This window comes from Balaenoptera borealis, assembly GCF_965194805.1.
Source record: "Balaenoptera borealis genome assembly, chromosome: 3".
Taxonomy (NCBI): domain Eukaryota; kingdom Metazoa; phylum Chordata; class Mammalia; order Artiodactyla; family Balaenopteridae; genus Balaenoptera; species Balaenoptera borealis.
Genome location: NC_138866.1, coordinates 133171239 through 133190673, shown reverse-complemented (window position 1 = coordinate 133190673; position 19435 = coordinate 133171239). Strand labels below are relative to the sequence as shown.

The window sequence follows — 19435 nt, the reverse complement described above, 5'->3', positions numbered from 1 at the left end:
CAGTAGACGCACAAGAAATAATTGTGCTCCCAAGCACTTAGCCTATAGAACAGTGAATGCAGGGTGACAGCACTCAACACTTCGTTGGGTGCGCAGAGGTCTAGGTGGACACTGGTTGAGAGAAGACTGACTTCTGACCACACTTAAAGCAGAGGAAACAGTGTCAGGACTGAGGCAATGTGTGCTGCTCCCTGCCCTTGAGGAAGAATCGTGCTTTTAGGAGAGCTGCATGAAGATGAGAGAGATATTTCGTCCTTGCTTTCTAACCTAATCCAAGTTGGTGTGTGGAACAAACAAGCAGGGAAGAATTTTTGGGTTTTTTGCCTTTTAAAAAAATGCAATAAAATATAAGTAACATAAAATTTACCATTTTTATGTGTACAGTTCACGACTATTAATATATTCACACTGTTGTGCTCCTGCTTTCTTATAATTGACAGGTGTTGCCAACCTCTCCTTCCCTTTTTGCAGTGTGATTATCTCCATGCTTGGCCCCCAACTCTCCCTAGCTGTCCACCTCCTTTCACCAAGCTGCACAGGTGTCCGTGGACCCACCCTGACCATATCTTTCTCTATGAGCAGAGTCCTCCTCAGAAGGCTTCTCAATCCTAAATCTTCATACCAGGTTTTACAAAAGAAAAATGTTGCCTGCTATGTCTGTAAACAAGGTATGCTGCAGCCAGCAAGCCATCACTTTACAGTGCCCCCCAATGGTGCAACCAAAGGGGACTCAAAATGGATGAAAACAGGATACTGGCCCCAGATAGCTGAGGTGCCTATCAAAGGAATGATTTCAATGAACCCAGATGCTTGCATCTTCCCATAAATAGAAAGTGCTAAATTCCTTAACTTGAGATGTCTTGTTTTCTTTAATTAACAGTAATCTTTTAATATTCTGACTAATCATTGTTGCAAACACTGCTATATATCCTGGCTGTTCACTTACGTCTTGGGAGCGGTAAGCCTCACAGGTATCTTACAGGATTTCTCGAAGTCCTCAGAAAGTCTACAGAAAAAACATAACTAAATCTCAACTTTTAGTTGTGCTTTGTTTTTCAGTTGACACTTCTCAGAGAAACAGAATCCTGATAGCCTGAGACCAAATAGTTTCCAAGTTTCAAAGACATTACACACTGTCTTTAAAGGGTTACTTATCAGCTTTTAAAAAGGAACATATCTGACTAAATTGTCAGATATTACATAGAAAATATGTATTGCTGCACAAATTCTACATTGTTTTTCTGGCCAGTGAGAAGCCTCTGGAATTGTATCCTGTACAATAAGATAGTTTATTTTAGACACACTAGGATTAAAACTAACTTTTTTCAAGTCCAGTAAACACAGTTCTTTTGTAAGAACAGACTTTAATTTTTTCTAATTTTATTTCCATTTTAAAACAAGATTTGTTTCAATATGAAAATTGTCTAGAGCAAAAAGTTGAAATATGACACATTAGTGATGATTTTAAGTTAGATTTGTCAAAGACAAACACTAGCTAAGGCAGGGAGTATAGACTTCATGATAACTACTGCAGAAGGGAAGAAAGTCCATCATGAACTGAACGCCAATTTACTGAAACAAAGCCAGAAGACTTTCTAAGGCTGAAGTGTGCTGAGAATTACTGAGAGGTGTGAAGGAGGCTTTTGGTCCATGTGCGTTAATTAATTACAGGTTAATTAGGGTTTATTAATTGATATTTATCCAGAGGATAAGCAAAATTCTCTTATCTTTATGAAGGGAGGCAGTAGTTCAGGTTGAGGCAGAGGGCTAGCTAAGTTAGTCCCTTATCCTCTTCCAGGGGTTGGGAGCCAAAAAAAAGAACCTTCTGGAATGTTCAAAGACAGCTCTCAGGTCCTTGAGGGTTCAGTTCTGTGTAGGGGAAATTTACATCTCAAAAGGCAGAGAAGGGATTTACAACTTCAAGCCTTCTAAACTAACTGCTCTAAGGGGGGTACTGGGGCCTATTACCAGGTTTTGGCGTGTACAAATATATTTGGCTAAATCAAATAAATTCTGGCAGTGTTAAGCTTTCTCAGGTAGGCATTTTAGGTGGTGCTGGGATCATCCTAAGGACATGGCCTTAAACCTCCAGAAGCCATGCTAGATTTTGGTCAAATCTCTTAGTTCAGGGATTGGAGTCATTACATGCCCAGAGCTCTTTTGCAGTTCTCATGTTTCACTTGTTTGCATTCTCCCGCTGAGTCAAGTTGAAAGCAAAAAGAAAAAAGATTTCTTCCTAAGCCTAGAGGCTGGATGTGTATGTGTGCTTGCGTATACCCCTCACATGCCCAAGCATACACGTACGTAATTGTATACCTGCGTGTGTGTTTTCTTTTACAGGACTTTATAGAATATCTCAGTGAGTGAATGAATTCTGTATTTCCAAATTCTTGGTCTGGTAATTTTACCTAGTTGTCTTAGTTTGGTCCAATCTTTAAATTTGGAGAAAAAAATGAAATGAATGTTTTACAACAGTCTATAGTACCAAGGGCCTCCATATATGCCCCTTGCAGCCATACTATTGGAAGAAGGTGCCTTTTCTCTAGAATGCTGCATAGTAGCATGGACACAAATTCCACACTCAGCGTGAGGCCCTGTTCTACGGACTCGACACTCATTACCTCATTCCATCTGGGGAATTTACTGTGTTACCTTCTCCATTCATCACATTGGTAAACTGAGGGATACAGGCAGACTCAGGTTTTCACACAGTGTTTTTTTGCGTTTTCCAATCTTAAAGGAAACCTGATGTGCAAAACCTTCTCAGAGCCTCTCTGGCTGAGGTGACTGGCTCAGAAGCCAGATTCCCTGCTGCTCCCCCCCACACTCCCAGGACTTGACGGAGCACAGTTTGGAAAATAGAAAACTTAATTCTTGGCATCATTTCATCCTTTATATATTATATGTCTAATTATCTATGCCTATTTATTAGAGAAATCCTAATCTCTTGTTTACACAAAGTGGAGCTAAAATTTCACCAGTGATATAGCCATTATAAAGTCATTCTGCGGGAAACCTCTCCCGTCCCCTCCAATAAAACTGAACCATAATTAAAGGAAAATGATCCAAAGGGGCATGTGCCTCTATGTACATGGCTTTTGTAATGTCTCAGTTGAGATTAGTGAATCTGCTTCTCATTGCCAATGTAGCACCCATGCTAAGGTGACATATTTGAGCTCAATAATATGGCATGTTAGGTGTATTCTAAATGCAATAGGATTTTTGCTCATATTTCTAGAGAACTTGGAAGCATATTTGAAATCCCCAAGTCTAAGTCTTTTGCTTTGTTGAGGCCCTTGGATTTCTAATATGGGTTTCCATTCTTTTCCTACTTACGTGTTCATTTTCCTGGTATTTTACAAAGTAAGAAGAAAGCACTGAGAATCATAAAAATAAGTATATTAAAATGGGTAATAAAGCTGAAAATTATTCTTACCTGTCGTACCTACATGTTCACTGCCCTTGTGGGACTTCTCTCTACCCTGTTTTTGAAGGGCGAATGACAATATCCAAAGTAGTGAAATTTCGTTTTATTTAGAGAACGTTTGTACTTTAAGACCAATATAACCTGTTTGGGGAAAGCATTTGAAGTACCAAAATATCTTTCTGTTATCTTCTGGGATGATTCCTCCACTATTCCTCCTGTGGAATAGGTTCCTCTGTGGAACCCCCAATCTTTGCCTTGTACTTGTGGCAGAGTTTGCCAGTGATCTTTTCATTGGACAGATGGAAGGGATTTTGTCTAAAAATACAGAATGCTGTCAACGGCCACCCAGCAGTGAAAGATCACATCCTCTCTCACAAGTGTTCAGATCTTTCTGTAACCCTGGGCTTTTGTCCAGTGGCTCATCAATGTAGCAGTTGTTGCTTGGTGTGGGTGTTGTTATTGGTGTGGGTGAATGAAGTGCTGGTAATTGATCTGAATTTTATCTAACATGGTCTCAAATATCTATAGATTAGGGCCATTTTGTGTGAATTCTGATGTTTAAGTACCTTGGTGAACTTATACGACTTTAAAGATAATTCTTAGGACTCAGAACTCTAGAAATATATAAGAATGAACACGTTTGAATTTGAAAGGTGTATCCTGACACACACGAAACAATTATTTTAATTGCTGTTTAATTTGAGATGATGTGCGTGGCGATATCTGAGAAAGTTTAATTGAATTGAATTTCTCATTTCCAAGTTATCTTAAAGTTACTATAAGATTAAACTATTTGGAGACAATTTTGAATTGGCAAGAGCAGCCAGTGTGTCCCATAGTTTAAAGTGCGTTTAAATGCAGATTTATTTCAGTATGTCTGTGATGGACACTACGCAGTCTGCGTTTCTAAATAATCGTCCCAGTGCTGTGGCTGCTGCTGGCCATGCGGAACCACGTACTGCACTTGCTCGTCAGCCACAGGGCTGCTTTCTGACATTTGAACCACAAGGGTTCCCGTTTTTGCTCCTGTTCACTTGGCTCTCCTTCAGTAATATCCATGTTCCCGTTCATCTTCATGGACACTTCCTAGCCGCCTGTGCATTCAGATAGGAGTTGCCATGCTCCTTGGCTATGCCTAACAGAATGCGTGCTGCTTTAACATCTTCTACCTATGAGACTCACTCTCTCTTATCCATCTGCTGGAAAAGTGGAAAAGAAGAGTTAGAGCCACGCAAGAGAAAAATGTTGGGTGGAGCTAGAGCCCGCTGCTCACTTTTCCAGGCTGGGATGTGAGAAAGTTCTGATTATGAGAAACAGCTGAGAGTTTAGAGTTTTTTGTATTAGTCTCCTTTGGTGAATACAGCATCTGAAACCAAACTGCTTAATTCCAGGACCATTTTGCTTGCAGAGAAGATTTGCTACTTTAGTTTCAAAATAGCTGCAAAAGTTATGGAAATGAGAAATTTGGCAAAATAGGCTTTGAGATGGAAGAAAGCATGGTTGGAAGATGACCTTTTTTTTTAAACCTTCCATCCTTAACAAGGCCTTTATTTTGTGGGAAATTATTCTCCTCAGCCTTGGATTTTTCTGCCTTGTTTGGTTTATTCTTTTCACCAGAGAAAAATGTGTAGAAGTTAAATTCTTTTAGAATTACTTTCTGTCAGCAGGTGATCTGTACTATTTTGCATCTTGCTTTTAAAATGGCAAATGCTGCTTCTCAGGTCAGGTGTATGCAGTTTGCTGATGGCCCATGTTTACCGATTCACCCAGTTGTGTGGTTTTTCTGTTATGTATTGTATCTGTAAGGTAAGGAGATTTAGTCTTTATTCAAAGTGTGGCTGAAGAACTTGAGACTGACAAATCAAAGATGAGTGTCCAGCCTTCTTTTTCATGCTCAATTATTATTTGTTTTTTTCCTCTTTTATTTCTATTCCATTGGTCCTCAATGAATTAGAGCCAGACATTTTTAAAATGTGACTTATCTGGCTGGAGTCTTGTGAGGTGTTTGCACACCATTGATTATATCATACTATTATACCACTACTATTAAAACATTCACCACCAATAAAAAGCACTGATTTCTAGACCATTAAAATCTATGAGACTTTCTGAAGTTCTGGCAAGTTGAATTGGCCTGAAAAGCAGAGGTAATATTGTGTGAGCCATCATGGCAATGATTAAGGAATGTAATATGAATGGCCATGCTGACAGGAAATGCAAATGGACATCTGAAAACTTATATATTCCAAAGAAGAGGAAGAACACACGCTGCCAACTCAAGGATGCAAGGCTTTGCAGTAATGAACCTGTCAGTATCCCTAAGGAAATGGTGGCACATTGAGAAATAGAGTTGGCTCCCTTTGGTAGCAGATGGGTGCTCATTAGTGGCAAATCAGTTTTGGTGAGGGAAAGTCCACTTTGTTGAGCTCATGGATGTCCTGTATCTGTGCTGTTATGGTTATTTTGCATGTGGACTTGATGCCATGAAAATCTGCATCCCTTACTCATGCAAAAGCTTATAATTTTCAGCCCTACTCAGGCTTGGTGTATAGAATCTCCATTCATGATGGATATATCAGGCCACATCTCTTTAATAGCAACCCACAATCTATAGGCACAGTAGGACGCCAAGAATCTATGAGACTGGAGAATGGTTGTGAACACATGTTTCTGTTTCAAAACTCAGGATGTCTGCTTGGGTATTCTCCCACTACAACTTGTCAGAGAAGCCATCCCTATTTGAACAGATACTTTAAGTACCATTGGCTCTGCTGGGTCACATTGCACTTCAGGCTCTGTAATAAAGCACCTAAGGTGCTTACTTCTGCCACGCAGAAGAACTAACCCAATGCCCCACAGGCTATCAAGATGATTAGAGTCCCTCCAGGCTAGATATATTATGACAGAAAACACATGAGTTTACCGAATCCAGGTATGAGTCAAAGAGAAATCCAATTAGTCTTTTGCGTTCCTGGAAGACGAACATAGGTAAACAGACTCTTACTCCCTGACTTCCATATCTCCCTCTGACCTTAGACCCTGTCATTTGTGTATCCAGGGAATTTTGAAAATTCTAGCCAGAATGGAATTACTCCAGAAATTTTGATTATTTTCCTTTCCTCTGGGCACAGTCACCATGGTGAATAGCTCCTTTCCTCTGGGAAAGACGGAGGGAGAATTGCAGTATAGACAAGGCCATGATGCTGGGCTTCTTTCAAAGGGACCTGCTCAACAAAGGGGCTATGAATCTATGTACTCTTAAACCTGTGGCCAAAATAAGAGTCCATAAGCCCCCATTATGTCAACATGTACTACAACACTCTGGCCCTAGTTCTTCCCCGAATTATATAATCTGGTATATATTACCAAGCAGAGCCTTCATAGGCTTTGCATCTGTGTCATTGTTACAGACCTTGGGATCAATTAGCCTTTTTCTCAGATGCTGTGGATCAAATTGCTCTGATTTATCTTCCATTCCTAGGGCTTACCGTGGCCATGGAACCTACTGCCTTAGTAAGTTAAGTTATGCCACTTGGCCATGATACTCCTAGAGTTAAGGTCCTTTGCGGCATCTCCCACCATTGTTTGCAGTCTCCACTGAGTTTCCATAGATGCTGGAAGTCTGTCACTGAGACTTTTCTAGTCTCTTGGTGAGGGCAATATCCTTGAGCGTCCCTGCTTGTGGCTAGATGGTGAATGGATTAGTTACACATGGACCCATTCCAACATTTCCACCTCTTAAATATTTGGGCCTTTCTGGTTTATCAGGGAAGTGCCAGCATCTCAATGTCTTTGGCTGAAGACTAGTATGAATCCAGATTTCAAGTCATTTTACTCAAATAGTTTCATTGTTAAGCTTTATAACAAATTTCTCGTACTGTTTAATCCATTTATAAATTGCAGTCAGCCCAGTCTTTGTAGGTCCTTTCTGGTTCTAATAGCCTTAAAGTAATCCCCTGAAAGCTTCACAGACTCCTGTGACTACAAATGTTCAAGTAGCTGCAGTCTTTCAAGTGCAAACTCACTGAAGTTCTCCTTCTGGGCTGTGCTTGGATGTGACTTTGTATTGGGCACGAAACAATGAGAAAAGCATCACTAGAGGGTCTACTGGCCCAGGCTGAGTCTTTGAGCAGTTTTTAGAGAAGAGAAGCTAGTTTGCTCTGAGGTTGGAGATTCAAACATGCCACTCCAAGCCTTAGGGTCCCAAATCACGAGACTTTATGAAGGTTCTCTTTTACTTAGAATTCCCGCTCTGTAGCCAGTACATTCAGGGTCTGTGCATAAACTCTGTTTTTAATTTACAAGTAACTCCTAGTCTATCCCTCTACCCCACCTTTCACCACAGTAACAATAAATTCATTCTCGAAGTCTGTGATTCTGCTTCTGTTTAGTAAATAAATTCATTTGTATTATTTTTTTAGATTTCACATATAAGCAATATCATATGATAGTGGTATTTGTCTGGTTTACTTCACTTAGTACGATAATCTCCTGATCTATCGCTATTGCTGCAAATGTCATTATTGCATTCTTCTTAATGGCTTATTCCCTTTATATATGTACCACATCTTTATCCATTTATCTGTTGATGGACATTAGAGTTGTTTCCATGTCTTGGTTATTGTAAACAGTGCTGAAATGAACATTGGGGTGCATGTATCCTTTTGAACCATTTTTCGCCAGATATATTACCAGGAGTGGGATTGCTGGATCATATGTTAGCTCTTAGTTTCTTAAGGAAACTAAAAGTTCTCTATAGTAGCTGTACCAATGTACATTCCATGACCTCCTGCAAAAAATATTCTTTTCCAAACAAAAGTATGTTTAAATTAATAAAAAGTAAATGTAGGCCATAGTAAAAATAATTGTCTCAAAAATTCACTCCATAGGGTCAAGGTTTTCAAGACACTGGCGAAAGTAGTGGCTAAGCACACAAGTTCTGAAGTGTTTAAAGCCATATTTCCAGCATTTAAAATATTTTTCTTCATTATTCCTAGATCTCTAACATTGGACAAGCCTCAGCTTTCTTATCAGTAAAAAGGCGACAAAAGTACCTCCTTCACAGAGAAGTATTGACTGATACAGCACACGCAAAGTTCTTAGCACTTAGTCCTCCATAAAGGACAGCTGCTATTGTAATTTATCTGCGACGGGGCCTGCAACTTTGGTGATAGACCAGGGAAAACTTGACAATTCTGGTAAGAGGAAGGGATTAATGAACTTGAAATGTTTACCGGCATTCAAGCATACATCGAAGTAATCCAAGAAGTAATTGTTGAGAGTATCAAAACAGATACTTCTGAGCAGTCCAATTGACATCTGAAAACCTAATGCAAAGTTCAGAAGCCTACGTTAAGTCTTGGAGCAGAAGTAGAAGCTGGCAGAGGTAGAAGAATACGTCTCATAGCCGACCCTACCCATCATTCCTCCAGTACCTATCCAGGAGCAAACGGTTTGCCTTGTTGAAGTCATAATAGATTAGCTAGGGAAACTGATGTTTGTTTTCAATAAAATGTTCTCAGTTCAAATTGACCTAAGCAGAATATAAAATCTGTCTGTCCTTGGTAGTAGCAGTTGCCATTGGTACGCAGTCCAGTTGGCGAAGGCAGGCTTTTACTTTAGTGTGGGGCTGCAGTCCTTTCTGAGAGCGGCTATTCAGACTTTGCAGGTAGTCAGTTCTCCCTTCCCCTTCCATGGATGGTGTAGGAGCAGTGAACGGGAACGCTGCCCACACTCTAACCCACGCCTGAACTGCAGGTGAAGCCCTGGAGGCTGGCACCTCCTTCCTTGGCTTGGCTGGAGTAGGATTTCATGCTTTCTATGGGTGCGGGAGGGGTGGCTTGTTCGGAGTGGGGTGTCTATTTCTGGGCTCTAGCAGGAGTGGAGGAGAAGAGCACCTACCTTGGACATAAGCCACTTGCACCATTCCCTCTCTTAACCTTTGCAGAATCTTCCTCTGGGTAGGGCTAGCACAGGGGTGAGCCTCTGAGAGGGGCAGTTGGTGTTATAACGCACCTGGTGTGCAGGGCCCTCCATGTGGACCTGAAAGGGTCTTAACAGTCCCTTTTCCAGGCCTCCTGTTTGGTAACCCACAACCAGAAAGACATCTACTTCTGGCTCAAATATTTCTGCCAACATGTACATTTATTTGTATTAGAAGTACAAATGTAGGAATCCAAATACAAATACAGAGGGCGGCCCAGCCTGCCCAGAGCAGGGCACAGCGGGGATCAGACCGGTGAAGCGGGAGGCAGCGCCGCCTGTGTCGCCAAGGCACATTAGGCACAGTGTGCCTTCTTTTCACTAGGACACCACGAGCTGCGCATTTAACAGGGAGTCACCTCCTTGATAGAGAGGAGGAGGACAGAAGGACCCGGGACCAAGAGTTAAAACCTCCAGTTCCTCACAGGACGACAGTAGAGCAAGGACCGTTGGAAGCCACTTGATGAGGGCGGGGACCCTGGCCTGGCCCTCAGCCCACTTGCCTAGAAAGGGACCAGCACACATTTGTACAGGACGGCTCCCCTCCCTGGGCCAGGCTCCTCTATACTGAGCACTCAATGCAGATTCCTAGAGGTTCAGATTCAGAAATCCATCTTCTTTACCTGCCACTTGGAGGAGATGAATTCACTAGCAGGAAGGATTCCATCCAGGCAGAGAGCAGACGTGCATCTTCTCTTCCTTTCTGCCCGAGGCATCTCCTAGGGCCCTTGACCATTTTCCATTAAACACAAGATTCAAAATAGAAGACTGTACACTATGGCTCTTACACGTAGAACAGTTCACCCTAGACCTGGTGCTTTTTCACATTATACGTGAAAGCTGTGTCCTAAACAAGCGCTACAGTGGCTATATGCAACCTACATCTCGAAGAACTACTTTTGGCTACTCAGTATAGACCACAATGCACAAATGACCAAAGAATCACTCAGGTGCACCCTAGTGAAAAAGTGATGATCTGATCCTCTCAGTAGGAGGCAGATTTGTTTGGACTCCAAAACAACTTTTGATCAGGCATTAAACTTGATTTTCTTTTTAAAGAAAAATGTGGTCCCACTCTTCCAAAAAATCTGTTGTCAGTTCCTCTGTCTCTCTTTTTTCCTTAAAATGGTTAAGAAGCTAATATGCTATTATTAGGAAACTGTGCTCCTCTTTGTTTCAACTATATTTGGGGTCATACAATTAAAGTGATACACATGCTAAGAAGTTGTTCCAGTTTTATCACTGTAATGGGGACACAAATACACACATCACTGCATTTAAACACAAGGTGGCCTCTTACTCTTCACAAAACAACCAGGGCCAATCCCTAAAATTGTTGCTGTCTTAGAATCTTCCAGAGAGAATGCATTTGTGAAGAATGAATATTTCATTTAATCCAGGAGTTGCTTGTAAAGAAAAACATATCATGTAGTTGCACATACATATATGTGTAAACATTGTTCACTAGTACAAAATTAGTCATTTTGAAGATCAAGAATGAAAGTATCCTTTTAAATGTTTTAAGAGTTATTCTAAACAGCCAAAGTATAATAAACCCTGAAAATTTCATCAATATATTTTACCTGTGTCTAATTCTATCCAAAAGTAAAAATCCCAAGACATATATCAGAAAGGTTGGACCTAAACTGTGTAATAAGAAGCATATTGATATTACTCTTGGGCTAACAAAATCTGAGGTGTACACAGGAGCATTTTTTCTAGGGAAAAGAGCTCTCAGGCAATTTAAATTTAACTTCATGAGAACAATTAAAAAGGCAAATGCAGTAAAAGCAGCAACAAAAAACAAAACAAAAAAGCCCAAAAGCAACCAAAAAACAATTAAGTGGAATATATTCTTGAGGAAAAATTTTAAATTCTGATTGAGGCAGTGTAGACAGTGCTTCTAGGACAAAGAGACTCTCAGGAAATGTTATAGGCGAGCAAAAATTTGAACTATGATCTGCATATTTTATATTTAGGGTGAAATCAAACTTTTCCATTTTTAAGTTATAATTTGGTTATTGTTTAGAAAAGACATTAAATCTTTCTGTTGAATGAATAGTTAAGACTAGCATGGAACATGAAAAAGGACATAGATGATGATGTTGATGGTGTTGGTTGTGGTGGTGGTGATGATTATGATGATAATGCTGATGTAGCATATATTTCTTCTAAAATCCTATCATATTCTGCTGTCAACTTTAAAATGTAGTCAGCAAAATTATATATTTTCTTTCAATATTTATCTTTTAATTACATTGGCAGTGGCTTCAAACTGAAGCTTTTTCTCTTTTCTTTTTTTTAAAGTCTCTGTAAGCTTCGCGGGCCAGCCTTCTCTACCCAGGGCACGGACTCAATGAATGGGGCAAGTTAGCTGATTGGTGGACGGGTTGACTGTTACTGTTAAGTGATAGGGTGGTCTGATCCCATCGAAGTGACTGAAGTGCAGTTCTGTGTATTGAGGGTCTTTCCTGTCCCATTACCTGAATGGTACATTCATATAGTGTGGCTTTATTTCTGTGAGTGTGTATGCTTCTGTCTTTTGTCTTCCTAATTATTTTCTTGTTCATGTTCCTGTATAATACAATTTTAAAAACCAACTTGGTTAACTCAGAACATTGAAGATTTAGTGGGTGTTCAGCTACTTTCTTAGCACTGATATAAAAATATTTTGTGCTTATGTGAGCAGAGTAATAAGATGTTTTATTGACATTAAAAAACAAAGCATCATTTAACTAGAGGATATTTTGAAAAAAAGTAGGAAACATTCTCCGTTTCGACCTGAATAGAACTATGTCAGGCATATATCCTGGAATTGCTAACGCAATCACAAGATATTGTAAAAGGAGTGGAAATGCCCTAATGTCTAGTCTTCAAAGATTATCAGACATTTTATTAAAACCCATAGTTTTATATTTCCAGAACTATGACTGGCTGAGGTGTTTCCTTATTTTCTCAACATATACATGTTTTCTCCCCATAGTAATAGAAAACTTTTTTTGTAGTAAAACATAAATCACCAAGGAATATAAGAAGGGTTCTGTCATTTAGCCCGAACTCTTATTTTTTTGGCTCTTCGGATGTTATTATTCAATGCAGTGGTATTGCTAAACTGTGTGAACCTGAAGGTCTCCTACAGGCAAATTTGAGAAAAACATGTACAGATTACACACTTCCTCAGTTTTGGGCAATGAGAAGTGGGCTTCAATAGAAAATTGTGAATTTTACATTTACAGTGTGTTCAAAATCTGGTACTTTCCCTCTTATTTACATACACTTTCCTGAATATTTCTAATGTAATCAGGTTCTCCAGTCTAATGGTAAACATTTCCATGTACATTTACATCCAATTATGCTTATCCTAAGTCATTCACTTTTTTTTTTTACAGAAAGAAATTGAAGATGAAATGTCATACGTATATATGTATATAAACACTAGATTGAAAGTTTTCATAATTGTTAGAAGTTATAAATTGGGAACTGTGTTTGAAGAACAGCCTTGGGCTGTCCTCCTTGAGTGGAACACCTCCAGAGACCCTCCCTGTGGGTGAGTATGAGGTTGAAGTATTAGGGACGGAGTGAGACTGCTAGCAGGTGAAATTCTCCAATTGAGGAGAAATTTCATTTAGACCAATAGGTTCAAAGTGTTTCTCTACAAATACTCATTGTTATTTTATGTTTTAAATTGGATTCTCTAAATAAAAGCCAATTGGCTTGTGGCCTATGTAGCAACTAAAAACTCAAATGACAGGAAGGAAGTTGACGGGAAGAAACTCATTATCTCACATTATATATATATATCCTTGAAAACTGCGTGATAAAGATCAGTATATCTGCATTCACTTGATACTAAGAGTAATATATCCAAATACATAAAATAAAATGTGATTTCCAATAAAACAAATACAATTTCCGGGTGAGAAAGATGAAAAACACAATTAGTGCGAAAATTTTAATAATGCTAACAGATGTTTACCTGTTAACTTACCGGTAGGACTTTTTCTTTTCCTATCAACGGTGGAAAGCTTCTGAAGAGTAATGTGAAGTACATAATAGCATCCTGTTATAACAAAAAACTAACATCAAGAAGCAAGTTGGTTTTGTGTTATAAAAATATCAAAAGAGTAATAATTTCAAGGTTTTTCTTTCTTTGGAAACTTGCTACATATCCATATTTCAAAGTATAAAATATAATTTTTTCTTCAAAATATACCATTGATGATAGCCATTACCCATGTTTTTTGCATCTAAAGTTGATTTGACTTGAAAGTTAATATTCACTAAGAAAGTTTTGTAAAAATTCTATCTATATTTCTTTCACACTCTAGAAAACAATTTCAAAACAACGGCTTGTGAATGCTGTATACCCATCTTTGCAAGATAATGATTGAACCCGTAATAGCATATACTCTGGGGTTCACCTTGGTTTAGTAAAACAGAATTCAAGATAAAATGTTGAACTACTGGTGTTTAAAGATAATAAACATCTTTGACTTTAACCACATGAGAATTTTGAAAATTAGAATTTTTTTCCTCTACTGAAAACTTGTGGATGATGCATATACACCATTCCCAAGCCTTAGGGTGAGGTTATTAGATAAAAGAATGCAAACCAGTGAAGGTGGCACCAGAGCAAAGAGGCCACAGAGAGAGGAAACTGGGTGGTAACTCACTGCAGTTCACACTTGAACTCAGACTGCCTGGGCGCTGAGATCAGTAGAGTGTATCTTGGCCAGCAGTGACTTCGCATAGCTGGACACTGGTGCTGCCAAGCGTTGCAAGTAAAAGATACAGAAAGGGTCGGGGCCTTAATAGAGCTTCTCAGATATTTACTTGTAGGTTTCACAGATTTCTTCACAAGGAAATTGGCATCTGCTTCCAATATCCAAAAAATATATCACCACGTTACAGATTCAGTAAAGATTAGCAAGACTATCACTTTAAAACTGAATTAACCTGTTTGTGTGCTCTCATGTGTGTGGGAGTCTGAAATACATAATAGAAATATTTGCCACATACTCCTACGTTGCTCAAAGGTATTACATAATTTCAGATAAACTGAGTAGTATCTTTCCTTGTTACTCCAATTGATAACTATTGGTCTGGGTAGGGCCAAATTTTAGAAGGAAACCTAACACTCTTCACTTATCACCAGGAGGAATACTTAGAGATACAGGTATCCCACCCAATAGACCAAGTTGAAGAGCAGGAACGATGTAGGGAAAAAGACCCGAGAATATGAGTCCAGTTCCAAGATGTCTATGTGAATACGCCCTTTTCTCCAAGATCCTGATTTGCATTCTTCATAGCAGCAGAAGAAGCTCTGACAGTCTTTGCCATCCAGACACTCATAGACACAGGTATCTTCAAATTCCTGCCAGTATATGGAATTGTTTAGGGTAACCATTGCCGGTGGTGGTGGACTCATATCAAGGAGAGAATAGTTCTGCTGGCAACAAGAACAAACCAAAAATCATCATGAGATGAATCAAGAACAGCCCGAGGTGAATCAAGCAATAAGTACAGTTTATGTCTGTTCACTAAATAAAGAGGACAGTGCCCTGCCCTATGCCCACCCCCATTCCTGCTCTGAAGAGTTCAAATCTTTGCCAATCTAATGAGAGAAAAAGTACAGTGCAATTTGCAATTCTTGTATTTCTTGAGTTAATGATAAGGGAGAATAAGCGTATTTTCAAATGTGTATTTGCCATTTCAAGTCACTGTTCTGCCTACTACTCTTCTGATTTGGGTATATATACACACATATATATATAATTCCTCAAATATTAAAAAATACATATAATAAAGTGTGGAGTGGTAAAAAGTTCTTTCTTTTTCTATTTATTAAACAGTTTTTTTTTTAAAGTGTATAGGGATGATGAGAGAATATCTCTGTTCCATGCAATTCAGGTGAAAAATGAGTTTTCAATGTGTGGATACCAGACATTGCTTGTCCTCTCTAGATAGCCAGACAATATGGTACTGGCACAAAAACAAAACCAGATCAATGGAACAGTATAGAAATCTCAAAGATGAACTCATGCCCACGTGGTCACCTTATCTTTGATAAAGGAGGCAAGAATATACAATGGAGAAAAGACAGCCTCTTAAGTGGTGCTGAGAAAACTAGACAGCTACAAGTAAAAGAATGAAATTAGAGCACTTCTTAACAACATACACAAAAATAAACTCAAAATCGATTATAGACATAAATATAAGGCTTGACACTATAAAATTCTTAGAGGAAAATAAAAGAGATATTTTAATTAACGAGTCTCCAAAGTCATCTTCTGCCCAGCCTGGTTCTTTCCCAACTCACTCCTGTTTCACCTCTTTGTATATTGCATCAATGTGACTTCCTCAGATCCGCTGTGCTTCCTGGCCGCATGTACTACTGCACTCTCAAAGTGGACTAGCCTTGCAGATTATGGGTTGGGAAACCGAGGCACAGAGTTGTTTGGACAACTTGTCTCTAAGCAATGTATGGTCATCGGTAGAGTCAGCTGCTGACCTTCAAAGCCGAGAGGCTGCTCATCTCTGCGTTTCCTTTTTGGAGATAGTGGCCACTGAACTCTAACATGTGGATCTTTCAGAATAGAGTTGAAGACATTATCATCCAACTCCCCCTTCCTCTTTCTTCTGAACTTCTGTTGACGTTCTCTCTGTGTCTTTGCACATGGCCTGGAGCTCTTTACCTATGTGAATTGTTTTCCTATGTACTTCAGAGTCATTTCACTTTCCGCTTAAGAAAAATAAATTCTTCTAGCTTCGTAGCTATTCCTTTCGTCAGTATCATTTCTACACCAATGATGTCAATATTTCTTTCTCCACTCCCAGCACTATGTGAAGGCTGAGAGTGGCGGAAGATATAATGTGCTCTCCAGCCTCAGGCTATTCGTTCTGATTTGTGTCTGTTATTCAGCATCACCCACTCCCACCCGTTCGCATTACCTTTCAGTGCGTTGTTATTTGGCAGCATTTGCTGGCCGAAACTATAAGTTCACTGTGTAAAAATGGCCTCATCTTCTGTCAGAACTACAATGATACACACTTGAAGAGGATGTATAACTACAGTTCCTGATGAAAATTGGTTGAAATGCACTGAACATAAGGTGCTGATCAGCAGTTAGAAAACAACCTGTGGTGTACGGGTGGGCATATATTATTCATTCAATTTGTGAGTTCACATGTGTAAAAGAATACAGTTATATGTAAAAATTGTTATATGATAAAAGCGATAGCTCACTTTAATAATTTAAAGACATATTTTTCCATTTTTCAATAAATTCTTACATTTCATACACTCAAAATTCAAGCACATTAATAATTAAATATAACAATTTTTTTAAAAAAAAATCGTGGTCTTAATCAATATTTAACAGGCCTTGGGTTTTCAACGTCTCGGCGTCCTTTCAGTAGAATGGGAGTTGTGAGGATAAATGAGTTGAAATATGAACTGGTGGAATGCATTTTGGCAAAACCTATGCAATCTTTGGTCTAGCCCTTCTGTTTCTAGGAATTTATACTAAGTAAATAATTACAAGTATGTACAGAACTGTAATGATAAAAATATGTTTGAAAGTGAAAAGGTGTGGATTAGCCCCGTGTCCTGCCAAGATTGTGCATCAATCATGAACATATGATGCAATTATTAAAATGATCCTATAAATTAATATTTTGACCCAGAAATGTATTCATAATTAATTTTCTTTTTTTAAAAAATTATTTATTTATTTATATTTTTGGCTGTGTTGGGTCTTCGTTTCTGTGCGAGGGCTTTCTCTAGTTGTGGCGAGTGGGGGCCACTCTTCATCACGGTGCGCGGGCCTCTCACTGTCACGGCCTCTCTTGTTGCGGAGCACAAGCTCCAGACGCGCAGGCTCAGTACTTGTGGCTCACGGGCCCAGTCGCTCCGCGGCATGTGGGATCCTCCCAGACCAGGGCTCGAACCCGTGTCCCCTGCATTGGCAGGCAGATTCTCAACCACTGCACCACCAGGGAAGCCCCATAATTAATTTTCTGTTACAGAAATATATACGCTATACATTTTTACCCAGGGGTGGGTAGAAGGAGTGCTTCTTTTCCTTTTATTTTCCAAATGTTCTGAATTGGACATATTTTAAAGAATTAAATAACTTTTGGAAGGGAGTACATGCATTATTCATTGGCCTCCAACAGGTGCATATGTAAACAATAGTATTTTTCAATTGTAGTTTATTCAGAGTTCTCAGAAATATTTGCACTTGCAATACTATACGTACGGAGGGGACTTGTAGGTTTATGCGTTCTTGAATCCATCTTGAGGAATCTGGATATAGTAACTACAAGGAAATCGGAAAAAGAATTTAGAAAACTACTATGGAAATCTGCATCAGAAATCACTGGTAAAGAGTAATCTTTAAGGTATGATTACATCAGTCCATGCCACTGGTAGGTGAAGCTGAAGAGTGCTTGAATGTCACATTCATATCTTCGGAATACCCGTGTTGTTTTTTAAAAAGACTTCTTAAACTATATCATGTTGTATAAGATATTATGAATAAGAATCATTTACCTCAAATTATCCTCCCACTACCCTCCCAGAACATCGTTGCTACTGGATCTCACCGATGTCTTTTTCTTAGTGGTAGCTGGTTTTCTACAACTTGAATAGTAGTTGAGGGTAGCATACTCCATCAAAGCAGCAAAGACAAATAAGAAGCAAACGGTCACGAAGAGGTCCATGGCTGTCACATAGGAAACACGAGGCAAGGACTTCCTGGCTATGGTGCTGAGTGTGGTCATGGTCAGCACTGTGGTTATGCCTGCACAGGAGACACATACCAAGTTGTGAAAGGGACCTCACAGAATCCCTCCATTCCAACACAGTGTTTTATTTTTATGTGATTACTTCTTGACATTGCATAAAGAGAATATATTTAAATGTAATTGTTTAATTTTGTAAGCAATATTTCCATAAAATTATTACAGTCTTCACAGTAACGTAAAAATATCTGAATTAATTTGCTATCTTTCAGTTTATTCAGTTATTCTCCTACTGTTTGACATTTTGCCTCTTAAATATATTTTTAATGAAAATACAGTTTGCAGTCACCTATACTTTCCATCAATTTCCCATCTCACACTTTTCTTCTGCCCAGGTAAACCATTTTCTGTCTTACTTCTCCTTCTCTATGCAATTTGTAAACTCTTTTTCTTGAAGACTCAGCTGTATACCACTTTTTCTGAGGCAAACGGCTTTGTAGTACCCCAGGCAGATGTGATAAGATGTACAGCTTCATTATTCCTGTACCTTCTATGTACCTCACTTTTTTGCTTTTCACAGAGAATTGCATATGTCTTTGCAGTCTGTCTCCCTGAACAGACTGTGTGATCTTTAAGAGAAAGACTGTATCTTGCTCATCTTGCTTGCCTATTACCTAACATTGTGCCTAGCACTCTAGGCATTTCAATAAGTGCTTTGCATAAGTTTATTGATTCGTTGATTAATCAGTTAACTAATCACACTCGATTTAATCTATTTCATATATGTCGGCCAACACTAAAAATTTAATCAAAGACTGTGGGGAAAAAATTAGGAGTCATACATGTGACGGATAGTTTAGAAAGAAATACAAGAAAAGGGAATGGAGTCTACTAAAATAAAGAGTGAAATGACTGGATGATTATCATGTTAAAAATTTAAGGCTATCTCTCCCCTAGATGAGCCCGCAGGAAATTAGAACATGCTAGTGCTGTCACACAGGCAGGAAGTACTATAAAATACCTGCCCAGCAATACTAATCAGGGATCAGGTATAAGTGACAGATGCACATATATTAGGTACCACCTTTGCAGTTTGCATCCCAGCTCCAGTTTAGTGCCTCCCTGGCTTGGCAATCAGCAAGGGCCAGTTGTAGAATGAGTCAAACAGCACAGCATAAACAGCTTGACCAGGTGGACAGGATAATGAACTAGAAATCAACGCCTTGCTCCGTGCCTTCTCAACATTTGGTCATATGAAGTTACCTCGTTTGTATCAGTTTC

The 19435-nt window shown here is 39.1% G+C and overlaps 1 protein-coding gene across 1 annotated transcript in view; it reads right to left on the bottom strand.

Annotated features, from left to right (window-relative positions):
* Positions 1–11779: 11779 nt before the first annotated feature.
* GABRG3 (gamma-aminobutyric acid type A receptor subunit gamma3) overlaps positions 11780–19435 on the bottom strand; it is a 572166-nt gene continuing 564510 nt past the window's right edge. The window contains exons 7-9 of the mRNA XM_082385169.1: positions 18017–18213; positions 17671–17730; positions 11780–14855 (exon numbers count right to left, since the gene is read on the bottom strand). Of these exons, the coding sequence (XP_082241295.1) occupies positions 14574–14855; positions 17671–17730; positions 18017–18213 (539 nt within the window). The 3' untranslated portion in view covers positions 11780–14573. The remainder of the gene's footprint in view (positions 14856–17670; positions 17731–18016; positions 18214–19435) is intronic.